The sequence below is a fragment of the Neovison vison genome, chromosome 2 (genome assembly GCF_020171115.1).
Source record: "Neovison vison isolate M4711 chromosome 2, ASM_NN_V1, whole genome shotgun sequence".
Classification (NCBI taxonomy): Eukaryota; Metazoa; Chordata; class Mammalia; order Carnivora; family Mustelidae; genus Neogale; species Neogale vison.
In genome coordinates this window covers 34129452-34144710 of record NC_058092.1, presented here as the reverse complement: position 1 = coordinate 34144710, position 15259 = coordinate 34129452, and the positions used below count along the sequence as shown (strand labels likewise).

Sequence of the window (15259 nt, the reverse complement as noted above, 5' to 3'; positions counted from 1 at the left end):
AGCCAGCCTGTTCTTAACCCCAGGAGGAGAAGTTTGATCTGAAGCTAAAGAAATTTACATCAAAATAGGAAAGAACTCTTAACGCTACCAAAAATACAACATGGTAATTAACTATCCCAATTTCTGACTCTTTAACCCCAATTTCTACTGGGCAGTGTCTTCCGTAAAAAGTCTACAGTGTCACCCAAATACTTTTCCTAAACTGTAATGGTCTGCTAGGAGCCCACCTCTCATAAATCCCTTCTGGATTATCGTGCCCGGCTTATGTACCTCGCCGCCCCAGACCTTCATAGTATCTGCCTGCCATTTACATCTCTAAGTTTCACTTTCCATCACTCAAAAAATTGCCATAAAAAAACTTGAGATCTATTTAAATCCCTTCCTTCCAATAATTTACAAAAACATTAAATTAATCTGAGTGATAATCCCTCCAACACCCTACAGATTTTTTAATCATCCAAAAACCATCCCAAATATTCCTTCCTAAAACTGTTATCTAAGGCTGTTCTTTATGCGAAAAACACTACACCCCAATCCAATGCATTTTGTTATAATAGCTTCTGCTAAAGAATCTTGTTTGGGGGGCGCCTGGGTGGCTCAGTGGGTTAAAGCCTCTGCCTTCGGCTCAGGTCATGATCCCAGGGTCCTGGGATCGAGCCCCAACATCGGGCTCTCTGGTCAGCAGGGAGCCTGCTTTCTCCTCTCTCTCTCTGCCTGCTTCTCTGCCTACTTGTGATCTCTGTCTGTCAAATAAATAAATAAAACCTTAAAAAAAAAGAAAAAAAAAAAAGAATCTTGTTTGGGGGGGCGCCTAGGTGGCTCAGACGTTAAGCACCTGCCTTCTGCTCAGGTCATGATCCTGGGGTCCTGGGATCCAGCCCCGTATCAGGCTCCCTGCTCAGCGGGAGGCCTCTTTTCCCACTCCCACTCCCCCTGCTTGTATTCCCTCTCTAGCTCTCTCTGTGTCAAATAAATAAATAAAATCTTCAAAAAAAAAAGGAATCTTGTTTGAGGGTTCTGAAAATCTAAATACCTTTCTCTTCTTAAATAAATATCCACCCCTTTCGGGACGCCTGGGTGGCTCAGTTGGTTAAGCGGCTGCCTTTGGCTCAGGTCATGATCCCAGCGTCCTGGGATCGAGTCCCACATCAGGCTCCTTGCTCGGCAGGGAGCCTGCTTCTCCCTCTGCCTCTAGCCTGCCACTCTGTGCTTGCACTCTAACAAATAAAATCTTTAAAAAAAAAAAAATTTTTTTAAAAAAATCCACCCCTTTCACTAGATTAGTCAGTGATCTTTTTTCTGCGAGAACCACACTGCCTCTCCCCCTGCGTTTTCATTAACTGTGATCCCACCCTTTAAAGAACTCAGAACTCATCAGCTACCACCCACAGACTATTCTAACAGCCCTTGCAAAGAACACCGCATGGCCCAATTCACATGTAGAGTGGAAGAAATAAAATTCAGTCACATGCAAAAATACCCACAATTAAGTAAGCACCGCGCATCAGCCCTTGGTGGAGGGTTCTTTGCAAAGCTACTCATTCAGAAGGCAGCTTTTAGGTGCCTACTATGTGCGGGGCAGATAAAAATGGTATTAAATTTGGGCGCCTAAAAAATAATTGGGGCGCCTGGGTGGCTCAGTTGGTTGAGTGACTGCCTTCTGCTCAGGTCAGGATCCTGGAGTCCCAGGATGGAGTCCCATATCGGGAATCCCTGCTCAGCAGGGAGTCTGCTTCTCCCTCTAACTCTCTCTCCCCTCATGCTCTCTCCCTCTCATTCTCTCTCTCTCAAACAAATAAAGTCTTTAAAAAAAAAATGTTTTCTTAAATGGTATTAAATCACAAAACCGCTGCTGTTTCCAGTGATTCTCACCTTTTCATAGAGAGTGCCATTCACATCTGCACCATAGATTGGGGGATTGAACGTGAGATTTTTCCAGTATTTCCGTTCAAGCTCTTCAAACTCACTATAGCGTGGGGTACAGTACCTTTCAAAAGTAAACAAAGTATTAATCACTTACCAGGACTAAATTCTTTAGGCACTATGAACCTCACAAGACACAATCCCCTGTTCTAGGGACAAGATATTTCAGACGAACAAGACTAACACTTCCAGCACCCTATGCAGTGGCTAACTCAACAAATAATCACACCTAAAAACAAAGTATTGTTTTATTATTTTCTTAAAAAGTATTTTGGGTGCATGGGTCGCTCAGTCAGTTAGGCCTCTGCCTTCAGCTCAGGTCATGATCCCAGGGCCCTGGGATAAAGCCCAGAATCAGGCTCTCTGCTCCTCGGGGAGTCTGCCTCTCCCTAGCCCTCTGCCTGCTGCTCCCCCTGCCTGTGTGTGTGCACGTGCACATGCTCGCTCTCTCTCTCTCTCTCTCTTGCTCTCTCTGTGTCAAATAAATGAAAACAAACAAAATCTTAAAAAAAATAAGATGCTTTAAAAAAAGGGAAAAATATATTTTTACGTATGTACTCACACACGTAGCTGTCTGTATGTATGCCTCTATAAAAGCATTAAATATGTTTCTTTTTTTTATTTATTATTTATTTTTTTTTTAAGATTTTATTTATTTATTTGACAGAGAGAAATCACAAGTAGGCAAAGAGGCAGGCAGAGAGAGAGAGGGAAGCAGGCTTCCCGCTGAGCAGAGAGCCCGATGCGGGCCTCGATCCCAGGACCCTGAGATCATGACCTGAGCCGAAGGCAGCGGCTTAACCCACTGAGCCACCCAGGCGCCCCAAATATGTTTATTCTTTAGCTCAATTATCACCTTCTAAAAATTTACTCCAAAAAATCTTTTAAAAATTCAAACCGCTCAAAAATTATTACACAGCAATTTAACAAAAAATAATGTGTAAATCAAATAGGTATCTGAAAATGCACATTGTAACTCAAATGGCAAAAAAATATGAATGGATATAGTGGAAGTGAAGACCCAAAACAGACTGTAGGGAGACAATGTAAATACAGCCTTACAATTTAATGTCAGCCTACTGGATAATGAAGTTTAGGACTCTTAAATGCCCTTTGAAATATTTCAAACTGGGGCGCCTGGGTGGCTCAGTGGGTAAGGCCGCTGCCTTCGGCTCAGGTCATGATCTCAGCGTCCTGGGATCGAGTCCCGCATCGGGCTCTCTGCTCAGCGGGGAGCCTGCTTCCTCCTCTCTCTCTCTGCCTGCCTCTCTGCCTACTTGTGATCTCTCTCTGTCAAATAAATAAATAAAATCTTAAAAAAAACAAAAAAAAAAGAAATATTTCAAACTCTTCCACCTCCAACTGATCTGCTTTATAAATTCAGATTTTTACCTGCTGGGTTTTCTTAAAGCTGGCTGACCATGCACATAGCAATCAAGGGTAAGGATTTGTTGCATTTCAGATGAAGGGGAAAGACACAGGACTTGCTAATTGAAAAAGAGGCATCCTGAAATAAAAGGCCTCCCATATGTTGACAGGAGAAACCAGACACAAGAGACGGAGGCCTCTGGCGGAGCCCCATGAGCCAGAAGGCAGGTGAGCCCAGCCGCAGCACATAGCTAAAAACCAGACATAAAGGATGGCCTGCACTTTCATCTGCAGAGCTCGCCACACTTCTTCAACATGCTCTTACATAAATTCACTCTTTCAACAGCAGGTTGGTCAGCGATACAGATATTCAACAAAGAGTTAAGCTGTCAACAGAACTAGAAAACCACATTTTGAATTGTGATAAGTCAAAGGAAAAGGTGGCAAAGCACAGAAACAGAACAAGATCTGATGTGAGAGAGTGCAATTGTAAAGCCACGAAGTAGTGCCCTCGGAAGTGTGAAGACTGCCAAGACACACATCCAGCTCTGGGCTCGTTCACAGCAAAGACACAAGCTAACATATCTGACTGGCTGAAATCAAGATGTGTACAGATCAAAAAGGCACAGAAAAAAAAAAGCAAGAAAAAAGGAAGGAATCTCTTGTGGACACTCAAAATTAAGGAGTAACATAGGAAAGGAGAAAGTCCAAGAAAGAGGATTAAGAAGGAGCATCAAGGGCTCAAGAGGGAACCACAAAATCATTTTTTGTAAATCTGAGATTGAATGAAAGCTAAATATTCAAAACAACAGAGAAGATACCCGGGAAAACAGAGGGCCTACACAAAGGCATGTCTAAAAAAGATAAGGATGTATGGATGATGAAGGAAGGCAAAGAAAGTAACAACCAGCATGGCAGTTTATTCACACTTTGTTATGTCCAAACATAAAGGAGATGGTGGCTGGACGGGTGGTGAGGAGTTTGAGCATGATAAAAGACAGAAGCACCCAAGAAGAAAGAGAAGAAACTGCAAGGGCCAGCTTTCGATAAGTAGGTGTTATCAACACACCTGGCAAAAACTCCTTTTGAACCAACTCCCAACTTTCTCTTTTGCAACTCTGCAACTTACCAAGGTCAGAGAATGATCCCACTTCTGCGGGAAGAACAGTGGGATTACTTTAGGTAAGAATATGGATGCATTTAGAATGTGATAAGATACTGAGAACAGTAAGGACACTTCCATAAAAAGAGCAGAAGGGGAGACAGAGCTAGGGCTGAGCACACCGCCCTTCAGTGGCACAGCAGCAGAGTTAGAAGAAAGCTATGAGGATGAGATGTTAACTCCTAGACCCTATGAAGGGTAGGAAGAGACAGGTTTTCACTCACTTATCACTATTGGCTATCTTGCGGAACTCACGAACAGTCATGGCTTTCTTCTGTATGTTATACTGAGTGAAGAGGCCAGACTGCCCCGTCACCAGCTGCTGGATGGGGGCAGGAATGACCAGATCATCAATATCATCATAGGATGCTCGTGGCTTCCACTCCTTTGGAGGAACGACCTGTAGGGAACACAAGAAACAAAGAGATCAGAAAGCTGGCAAGCTGGTCCCAGTCCAGGATGTGGGTGGACTGCTATCCAACCAGCCCATTTTACTATAAAGTGACTCTGATTTAACATAGCAAGTTTCACTGATGTGCTAGCCCTGATCTAGTTTGACCACCAACTAGCTGCCTCGTTGCAATGACCAAAGGTAAGTAATACTCATTCTCAGCTCAGCATCTTATCCGGACACCAAGACAGAAGGCTGAAGAGTTGATTCTCTCTTAATCTTAACAGAAAGTGCACATGAAGAACCAACTTGCTCTCGGGCTGCTGGATGGGACTGAAATGAGAGCAAGAGAAGGTGGAAGGTCTAAGCCCTTGGTGACAGGTAAAACCACTAATGCATCCATCTCCATCATGCGGATGGAAGCAGCACAGCACCTGGCCCAGGGACACTGGCTCTTTACTTCCCTTTAGAGATGCCAAGCAGCTCTCCTCCTACCTGAAAGTTGCTTCAGACGTTAACGAAAGGAATTAACTTGCAAACAGGACAGTATATACTGAGCATCCTGACTGGCTTTCATTCCCCATTTAGGAAAAATTCCTGCTGCCCTGTCAGAAAACCCATGTAGAATCACCCCACCCATCCTCACCTTGGCCAGCCCAGCCCGATGAGCTCCTTGGGACTCAATGTAGGCCATGTATCGACTGAAGTTCCGGAACTCCTCCATGGTTGGGTAAAAGGTCATTATCCGAGCACTGGGATTCAGAGCTTCAGATTCAGAAGCCATCTTCCCTCCTTTCTGAGGTCACTTTGGTCAGACAGGAACCTGAAGAAATACATTAAGAACATAGAATGTGGGGCGCCAGGGTGGCTCAGGGGGTTAAAGCCTCTGCCTTCGGCTCAGGTCATGATCCCAGAGTCCTGGGATCGAGCCCCACATGGGGCTCTCTGCTCAGCAGGGAGCCTGCTTCCCCTCCTCTCTCTCTGCCTATCTCTCTGCCTACTGTAATCTCTGTCAAATAAATAAATAAAATCTTTATTTAAAAAAAAAAAAAAGAGGGCGCCTGGGTGGCTCAGTGGGTTAAGCCGCTGCCTTCGGCTCAGGTCATGATCTCAGAGTCCTGGGATCGAGTCCCGCATCGGGCTCTCTGCTCAGCGGGGAGCCTGCTTCCTCCTCTCTCTCTGCCTGCCTCTCTGCCTACTTGTGATCTCTCTCTGTCAAAAAAATAAATAAAATCTTAAAAAAAAAAAAAAAAGGAACACAATGTAATTAGAACTAAATGCTGGGAATGTCAAGGGGGATGGGTAAATGAGGGATGAATATTAAGGAGGCAGGGCACTTGTTGTGAACACTGGGTGTTATAAATAAGTGATGAATCACTAAATTCTACACCTGAAACTAATATTACACTCTACGTTAGCTGACTGGAATTTAAATAAAACTTGAGAAAGAAAGAAAAAAAATGCTGGGAATGTCAGTGCTGAAACAGTAAAAGGTGCAGAAATCCTGAAGAAGCATTAAGACCTCACAGCTGGAATCTGCCTCCAGGTAGGTTATTTAAGTAAACAAGAATACAAATAAAAAAGGCTCTGCTTAAAAGAATTCAATGTATTGGGGCACCTGGGTGGCTCAGTCGTTAAGCTTCAGCTCAGATGGGATCGTGCCCCACATCCGGCTCCCTGCTTAGCTCCCTGCTTAGTGGGAAGCCTGATTGTCCCTCTCCCATTTCCCCTGCTTGTGTTCCCTCTGGCTGTGGTTTTGTGTGTCAAATAAGTAAATAAAATCTTAAAAAAAAAAAAAAAAAGAATTCAATGTATCAAAATTGTATGTAATCAAATCTCACTTAAACGGAGACACTGTTTCAGCTAAAATTGGTTACTAAATTGTTGGTCCCATTTAACAATTCTACAGCTGCCCTGCCCCTCTTTTACTCCTAACTTTCAAGTTCCTCCCTATTCACCTTTGATAATTGCTTGGGGTTGGGGGGGGGTGTTACAACCAGATTTATTTATTTATTTATTAAACTACTAGGTTTAAAAAACAACGGGGTGGGGGCACCTGGGTAGCTCAGTCGTTAAGTCTCTGCCTTCAGCTTAGGTCATGAGCCCAGGTTTCTGGCATTGAGCTCCACATAGGGCTTCCTGCTCTGTGGGAAGCCTGCTCCTCCCTCTCCCACTCCCCCTGCTTGTGTTCCCTCTCTAGCTGTGTCTCTGTCAAATAGGTAAATAAAATCTTTAAAAACAACCACCACCTATGGGCTCCCATTTAGGGCACAACTTTAAAATAGGATTCTAGATTCCTAAGGAAAGTTATTTGGCTACAAGATTACAAAGCTTAAGGGTTAAAAAAGTACTCCGATGCTAGTATTTCAAACCCTAAACTGAAACTGTTCTACCTAAACCAAAATGTCATTTCAGCTGTACCACAGGAGGTCAAGCTAGAGACTAGTTCAACTGCACCATACCCAGAATTCAAAGGACAAAATTTAAATGGGCAATACACTGACAATACAGGACAAACTTCAAACTGATTGTAAAAGGTGAAATACTGTTTCTAGATGAGGCCAGCAACTAAGAGGGTGCATCCCAGTGCCTGGTAACACAAAAGACTATTCCAACCAAGTAAGAACCAAGCACACCAGCTGAAAGGAGCCACTTTAGAAGCAAAACCATCTCCCTCAACTCCCAGAATCTGGGCTCCAAACCCATGGCAGTTCAGCTCCAAGAGTTCCCCTGAGAGCTGAAGAACTCAGAAGGGAAGCAACTGCCTCCAACCTACCAGCAACCTACTAACAGACTAGGAAGACAGCATGGCACAGAACTGTCTAAGGAAGGAGAGAAGACAAGCCTCACTACCCACATCTCTCAAACTTCCATTTCACCAAAAACAAAAAAGTATGTTCTTGGCCAGGAGCTTTTCGTGCACCTCACAAAAACTTTATATGGAAGGTATACGACTATCCCCGTTTTACATAGCAGGTCATCTCCCCCACCGTCCTGCAATGCACTCCCAGTGTTTCTGCCATTATCCTATGCTGCCTACAACATAATTTCCACCTAGACGAAGCCCTTTGCAAGGGAAGATCCAAGTGTGGAGGCACCTCAAGTTTAACCAATTTCGAAGACCCTCTTTTTTAAAAACACAAAGTATCTTACTTCAGCCAATTTTACAAAAACATATAATCATGTGAACAGGGTGTTAGGCCCCATCACCCGAGCGCCTCTGGACTTAGTCATCTTTGTATGCCTAGAACCTAGAACAATGCACAGCACAGAGCAGACGCTCGGGAACTGTTGAATAACTGATTTCCTCGCCCCCACTTCAGTTGCTCATTGCCTTTCTTCAACCCTAGGATTCCCTTCCCCCAACCTATTCCCTGGGGAAAGCTCCTGTGCCCTGACTGCTTCATTTCCCCCATTCAGCAACAAAGCCTAGTGGTTGAAGAGCCCCGGCTCCGGAATCAAAACAACTCTGAATTCAGATCCGGTCTCTTCCATTTATTAGCTGTGTGACCTTGGCTGTGTGAGTTGCTCAAGTCTCAGTTTCCCCACCTGTAAAATGGGGATCCCAACCTCCTGGCCCAGCAGGGTTGCTGTGATTAACTCAGATGATGCAAGCGAAACGCTAAGCACTAGGCCCGGTACTTAGTAACTCAATAAAGGTCGCTGTAGCTAACAACCTCCTCTAACTCCCGCCCGCTCCCCTCGCAGGTGCCCCCGCGGGTACCACTCCCAAGGCAGCCCCCCTCCCCGCGCTCCCAAGGTCCCCGAACCTCACCGCGTAGAGGGACAGCCCCTCCCGGCCCCGCCGCCTAGGCGAGTGAGGCCCGGCCGCAGGAAGAAGAAAATAAGGCCCAGTACACCCGCCTCCCTTCCCGATGTGCATTGGCCATAAGAGATTAGAAAGGACCAATCTCAGGACCCATTTTAGAAGCTCCTGTTCCCACTGGCCAAGAACCATGCCTATCACTCTCCGCTGACGGCAAACCCCCGCCCCTCCCCCATCGGAGCTCACGGTCACGGCCACGGCAGCAACAAACCTAAAGGATTCCAAAACGGCATCGTTCTTACCTAAAGCCCACTGCCCCGGCAGGGCTAAGGCTTGGCTCCTGCTGTCGCCGCTAGCCGTACCTATCGCTTTTCCAGCCGGCGGAGGACGAAGCTCCGCCTCCTCTAAAAAAAGTCGGTCCTCGCGCAGACGCACAACGTCAACCAATCTGAGGGCCGCTATCACTCCTCAAACAGCCAATGAGCACGCGCTGCAGTCGCCCAAAAGTCCGGGCATATCAGTCTGCTCAGCCTATGAACGCCGGGTCGGGCTGTTGCCAGGAGGAAACGCTGTGCGGCTCGGGACTGCGGCCACTGAGCATCTTGGCTGAATCGCGGGGCTGGCCAATCATAGGAGGGCTTCTGGAGGCCCATAGCTAATCAGCATTGAAAGAGGCGAGCGCCTAGAAATGGGATGGTCGGGTGGGGTAGGGACAGTGAGATTATTGTAGGATGTTACTAATGAAAGGGTGGGGCACGGTCTTTGTAAAGTGAGTAGGACCCTTGCCTAAGGTGGACGTGCGCCGGAGCCCTTAGGGGCTGCTTCCGAGATCAAGCAGTTTCTGATAAGGTGACCAACTTGTCCCGTTTTGCCCGAGATTGCCTCGGTTTCGAAAACTGAAAGTCCCGTATCATGGGAAACCTCTCACTAGCAGGCAAGATGAGACATTTCCTGAAAGGAGCAGTTCCTGAAGGGGAAAGAGCTCTGGGGGAGGGGATATGTCCTTAGGGTCATTAAAAAGCAGTTCTTCAATGAGCGGGGATTTGGGGGTCATTAGGAGCAACTCTTGGGGCGGGGAAGAAGATCCTGGGAGTCATTAGACGTACTTCTGGAGAGTTGAGGGGGTACCTAGAAGTCATTAGGAACTGTTCCTTAGGGGCACTGAATCGCTCTAAGGAGCTCCCAGATTATGAGGGACGATGGGCGAGGAAGCCTACAGGACGCTCTGATAGGTTCGGTAGAAAAGTGGAATTCTCACAACCAGAATCATTAAAAAATGTCCAAAATTACCCATGGTACAGCATGCCTTTTGAGCTCCATTGACCTGGGCATGGATACAGTTGCTAGTACCAACTATTCTGAATTTGATCTTGCTACATTTCCCAGCACTGCCAAAGAGGATTTTCCAAGATCGCTGCTACTTTGTATCATAAGCTTCCAGTTTGTGTGAGCACATGATAGTTGAAGCCTAAATCAAGCTCTCTTGACATTTTCCCATTTCCCTGATCAGTTTATTTTAGTCACCTTTTAAAGCTCATCTTTCCTGTCCCACCCCTTAATTCATAACAAAATTAATCATGGTGAGAAAAACCAAAGATGGGATTACCTTTGGATGTGGGACAGGGAATGATGGGAGAGAAGCCTAAAAAATGCTTCCAGGGTGTTTGGGTATTAACAATGTGGGAGGGTTTTTTGTTTGTTTGTTTTTGGGTGTTTGTTTTGTTTCTTTTAGTAATTTTTTAAAATTTTTTAAATTTTATTTATTTCTTGGACAGAGACATATCACAAGTAGGCAGAGAGAGGAGGAAGCAGGCTCCCTGCTTAGCAGAGAGCCCAATGCGGGACTCGATCTCAGGACCCTGAGATCATGACCTGAGCCGAAGGCAGAGGCTTTAACCCACTGAGCCACCCAGGCGCCCTCTTTTAGTAATTTTTTTAAGATTATGAATTTATTGGGGCACCTGGGTAGCTCAGTGGGTGGGAGAGGGAAAAGCAGGCTTCCTGCTGAGAAGGGAGGCCAATAGGGTCCCAGGACCCTGGGATCATGACCTGAGTCAAAGGCAGACGCTTAATGATTGAGCCACCCAGGCACCCATTTTACTAGTGTTCTGTTTCTTGAGCTGGATGGTGGTTATTACACTGGTGTGTTCACATTTAAAATTTTCATTGAACTGTACACTTGTAAGTTGTCCATAACATTCAATGTTCATGATACCTTAATTTTCTAAAAGATTGACTTATTGGGGTGCCTGGGTGGCTCAGTGGGTTAAAGCCTCTGCCTTCGGCTCAGGTCATGATCCCAGGGTGTTGGGATCGAGCCCCGCATTGGGCTCTCTGCTCTGCAGGGAGCCTGCTTCCTCCTTGCTCTCTGCCTGCCTCTCTGTCTACTTGTGATTTCTGTCAAATAAATAAATAAACTATTTTTTAAAAAAGATTGATTTACTTATCGGGGGCCTGGGTGGCTCAGTGGGTTAAAGCCTCTGCCTTCGGCTCAGGTCATGATCCCAGTGTCCTGGGATCAAGCCCCACATTGGGCTCTCTGCTCAGCAGGGAGCCTGCTTTCTCATCTCTCTCTGCCTGCCTCTCTGCCTACTTGTGATCTCTGTCTGTCAAATAAATAAATAAAATCTTAAAAAAAAAAAAAGATTGACTTACTTATTCTGGGGGGAGTGAGTGAGGGTCCCAAGCAGACTCCACACTGAATGCAGAGCCCAACTTAGGGCTTGATCCCACACCCCTGAGATCATGACCTGAGCTGGAACTAAGAGTCAGATGTGTAACCGACAGAGCCACCCAGGTGCCCCATGATACCTAATTGTTTAAATCACAAAATAAAGGGACTCCTGGATGGTTCAGTCGATAGGTGTCTACCTTCAGCTAGGGTCATGGTCCCAGGGTCCTGGAATCAAGACCTACATCAGGCTCCCTGCTTGTTGGGGAGCCTGCTTCTCCCTCACCCTCTGCCTGCTGCTCTCCCTATTTGTGCTAGCTCTCTCTCTGCCAAATAAATAAATAAAATCTTTTTTAAAAATTACAAATATTGGGGCACCTGGGTGGCTCAGTGGGTTAAGCCTCTGCCTTCGGCTCAGGTCATGATCCCAGGGTCTGGGGATCGAGCCCCACATCGGGTTCTCTGCTCAGTGGGGAGCCAGCTCCCCCCCCCGCCTGCCTCTCTGCCTACTTGTGATCTCTGTCAATTAAATAAATAGAATCTTTTTTTAAAAATTTTAAATTACAAAATTAATTTTTTTAAAGATTTTATTTATTTGAGAGAGAGGTGCACAGAGCTAGTGAGAGAGCGAGAGAGAGAGCATGAGCAAGGGGGTGGGGCAGAGGTTGAGAAGCAGACTCCTCAGTGAGCAGGGAGCCTGACTGGATCCCAGCCCTCTGGGATCATGACCTGAGTCCAAGGCAGATGCTCAACCGATTGAGCCACCCAGGTGTCCCCAAAATTAATTTTTAACTTAAAAAAAATATTTAAAGAACTGAAAATGTGTTGCTGTCCTCATGGTGCTCTGTCTTTTGGGCTCTTCTCTCCTATAAACTCTCCTTAGGTGTTTCTGATTTCATAAGTCACTAACAGTATGACCTGGGGCAAGTTACTTAACTTCTCTAATCCTCGATTATAACTAAAATTGGAACAGTACTTCCCTTTCTTAGTTATGAGAGCTGAATGAGATAATGCAGGTAAAGTACTAAGAAGTCAAATTGGCATGTATTAAGTGCTCCGTAAATGTTAGCTTCGGAATGGATGATGATGGTGGTGGTAAGAATACAAAGCACTTAACATAAAGCCTGAAACAAGAGCTCAAAACACTTACACTCTCAAGCTTCACTCATGTGCACCTGATGACACCCATTCTGTACTCCAGCATAATCTTCTCCCCTGTGTTCAGACCCAAACATCCACCCATCTCTGGATCCCTCCCCTGGATTCCTACGAGTACCTAAAACCCACCCACGTGCCCAATAGAGAACGAATGTATTTGCCCCACAAACAAGCTACACCTCTTAGGTTTTGCATCTGAGTTCCTCGGAGGTCATCCACCTGGTCGCCTGAGCCAGAGGCCCATGTGTAACTAGGGACTTCTTGCTGCAGTCCATGACCTCACTCCGTACAGAGTTCCACAAACAAGTGTTCCACAAGTGCCTGGATTTGTTTACATGTCCATCTTCCTCCATTAGAAAAATCTCTTAAGGGTCTCACTTCACTCTTATTGATACTATCATTGAGGAATGTGTTCTATTACCAGAAGTAGAAAACCCTAGCAACAGTGCCTTAAATAAATACAAGGGTTTTTTCCTCATGTGTAGTAAGAAGTCTGAAGGGAGGGGCGCCTGGGTGGCTCAGTGGATTAAGCCACTGCCTTCGGCTCGGGTCATGATCTCAAGTGTCGTGGGATGTAGCCCCACATCGGGCTCTCTGCTCAGCAGGGAGCCTGCTTCCCCTTCTCTCTCTGCTTGACTCTCTGCCTACTTGTGATCTCTCTCTCTGTCAAACAAATAAATAAAATCTTTAAAAAAAAAAAAAAAAGAAGTCTGAAGGGAGGTATTTAATGGTATTGGCTCAATGCTCAACAAAGTCACCAAAGAAAAAGGCTGCTTTCATCTTTATCTATATTTCGCAACCTGGTTTTGGCCCTCAGAGGTGTACTCCTCATGGTGGTAAGGGGACTGCTCAAGCTCCAGACATCCCATCCTCATTCATGGGGATAAGGAGGAAAGGGACGGTGTCAGCAGCAACTACACCTCCTATCAGACCCAGCAAAAAGTCTCCTGAAATGGGGCACCTGACTGGCTTAGTTGGTGAAGCATCTGATCTCAAGGTCATGAGTTCAAGACCCATGTTGGGTGTAGAGTTTATTTTAAGAGGAAAAAAGTTAACTACATTTATTTAAGATTTATTTAGTTATTTGAGAAAGTGTGTGAGCATGCAGAGGAAAGGGGCAGAGGCAGAGAAATGATGCAAGTGGACTTCATACTGAGCGCCAAGCCCATGCAGGCTCAATATCATGCAGGGCTAGCTTGGGACCTAAGCCAAGACCAAGAGTTGGATGCTTAACTGACTGTGCCACCCACACGCCCCTAAAATTAAGTACATTTATTGAGCACTTATTATGTTCCAGACACTATATTAAGTGCTTTATATATACACAAATTGTTTATACTCTCATTGACATTTTTCTTTTTATAAAAACAAATTTATTGAGGCATAATTTATATAACATAAAATCTGCCCATTTTAAGGGTATAATTGAATGATTTTTAATTAAATTAATTAAGTTGTGCAACCATCAACCAGTCCAGTTTTAGTACATTTCTTTTTTTTTTTTTTAAGATTATTTATTTATTTATTTGACAGAGAGAGATCACAGGTAGGTAGAGAGGCTGGCAGAGAAAGAGAGAGAGAGAAAGAGAAGCAGGGTCCCCGCCGAGCAGAGAGCCTGATGTGGGACTCAATCCCAGGACCCTGAGATCATGACCTGAGCAGAAGGCAGCGGCTTAACCCAATGAGCCACCCAGGCGCCCCAAGTTTTAGTACATTTCCATCACCTCAATAAGACCCTTGTGCCCAGTTACAATCACTGTCTTTACTACCAGCCCCAGGAAACCATTCATGTACTTCCTGTTTGTATAAATCTGCATTTTTTAGACATATAAATAGAATTATACAAATAGAACTATACAATGTTTGAACATACAGTGTTTGTTAGAACTATATTATATAGTTAGAACTATACAGTGTTTGTAACAGGCTTTTTTTTTTTTTTAAAGTAATCTCTGCACCCAGCCTGTGGCTTGAACTTACAACCCCGAGAACAAGAGCCCCATGCTCTATCTACTATGCCAAACAGGTGCCCTCCTGTTGTACCATTATTGGCTAAGGTGCCATGGGAAGTTACTCAGCAGAAAGGAGGAGGGGAAGGGACAAAAGCAGGGAAGGAATGTGTTTTGTTTTGCAAAACCAACAGTTTCAGCCAAGGAGACACCCAACTCGGTTTTTTACCTGATCACCCCTTACATGAGCCAGTTTGAGATGGATTGGAGCTCCGGACCTACAGAGAATCGCCCCCTCTCCTCGTCCCGTCCTTGTTGTCCTGAGGTTACCTTTAGTTCATTATTATTATTGAAGATTTTATGTATTTATTTGTCAGAGAGAGAGAGAGTGAACACACACAAGCAGGGGGAGCTGCAGGCAGAGGGAGAAGCAAGCTCCCGCTCAGCAGGGAGCCCAATGCAGGACTCAATCCAGAACCTGGGGTCAGGACTCAAGCTAAAGGCAGATGCTTAACCCACTGAGCCACTCAGGCGTCCCGCCTTTAGGTCTTCTTAATACTAAGATCTTCTCCTTTGTGTGGAGTTTTCTGCCATTTTTTTGTTTTGTTTTCCTCCATTTTTTTTTTTTAAGATTTTATTTATTTGTCAGACAGAGAGAGAGCACAAGCAGAGGGAATGACAGGCAGAGGAAAAAGCAGGCTCCCCGCTGTGCAGGGACTGCCCTCCCCCCACCCAGTGTGGGACTGGATCCCAGGGCCCTAGGATCATGTCCTGAACTGAAGGCGGACGCTTAACCAACTGAGCCACCCAGGCACCCCTGTTTTCCTCCATTTTTCGAACATAGGATGGATGCAACAGTGTGTTGACGTGT

The 15259-nt window shown here is 45.4% G+C and overlaps 1 protein-coding gene across 2 annotated transcripts in view; it reads right to left on the bottom strand.

The window, feature by feature from the left end:
- Nucleotides 1-9002, bottom strand: part of KDM4A (lysine demethylase 4A) — a 48233-nt gene extending 39231 nt beyond the window's left edge. Inside the window, exons 1-4 of one of the 2 annotated variants that reach the window (XM_044238030.1) lie at nt 8913-9002; nt 5491-5667; nt 4678-4853; nt 1873-1987 (exon numbers count right to left, since the gene is read on the bottom strand). In XM_044238030.1, the coding sequence (XP_044093965.1) occupies nt 1873-1987; nt 4678-4853; nt 5491-5628 (429 nt within the window). In that variant the 5' untranslated portion in view covers nt 5629-5667; nt 8913-9002. Of the gene's footprint in view, nt 1-1872; nt 1988-4677; nt 4854-5490; nt 5668-8619; nt 8700-8912 lie in introns of those variants that run through there. The other variant, XM_044238031.1, reaches the window with a different exon arrangement.
- Between the last annotated feature and the right edge of the window lie 6257 nt (nt 9003-15259).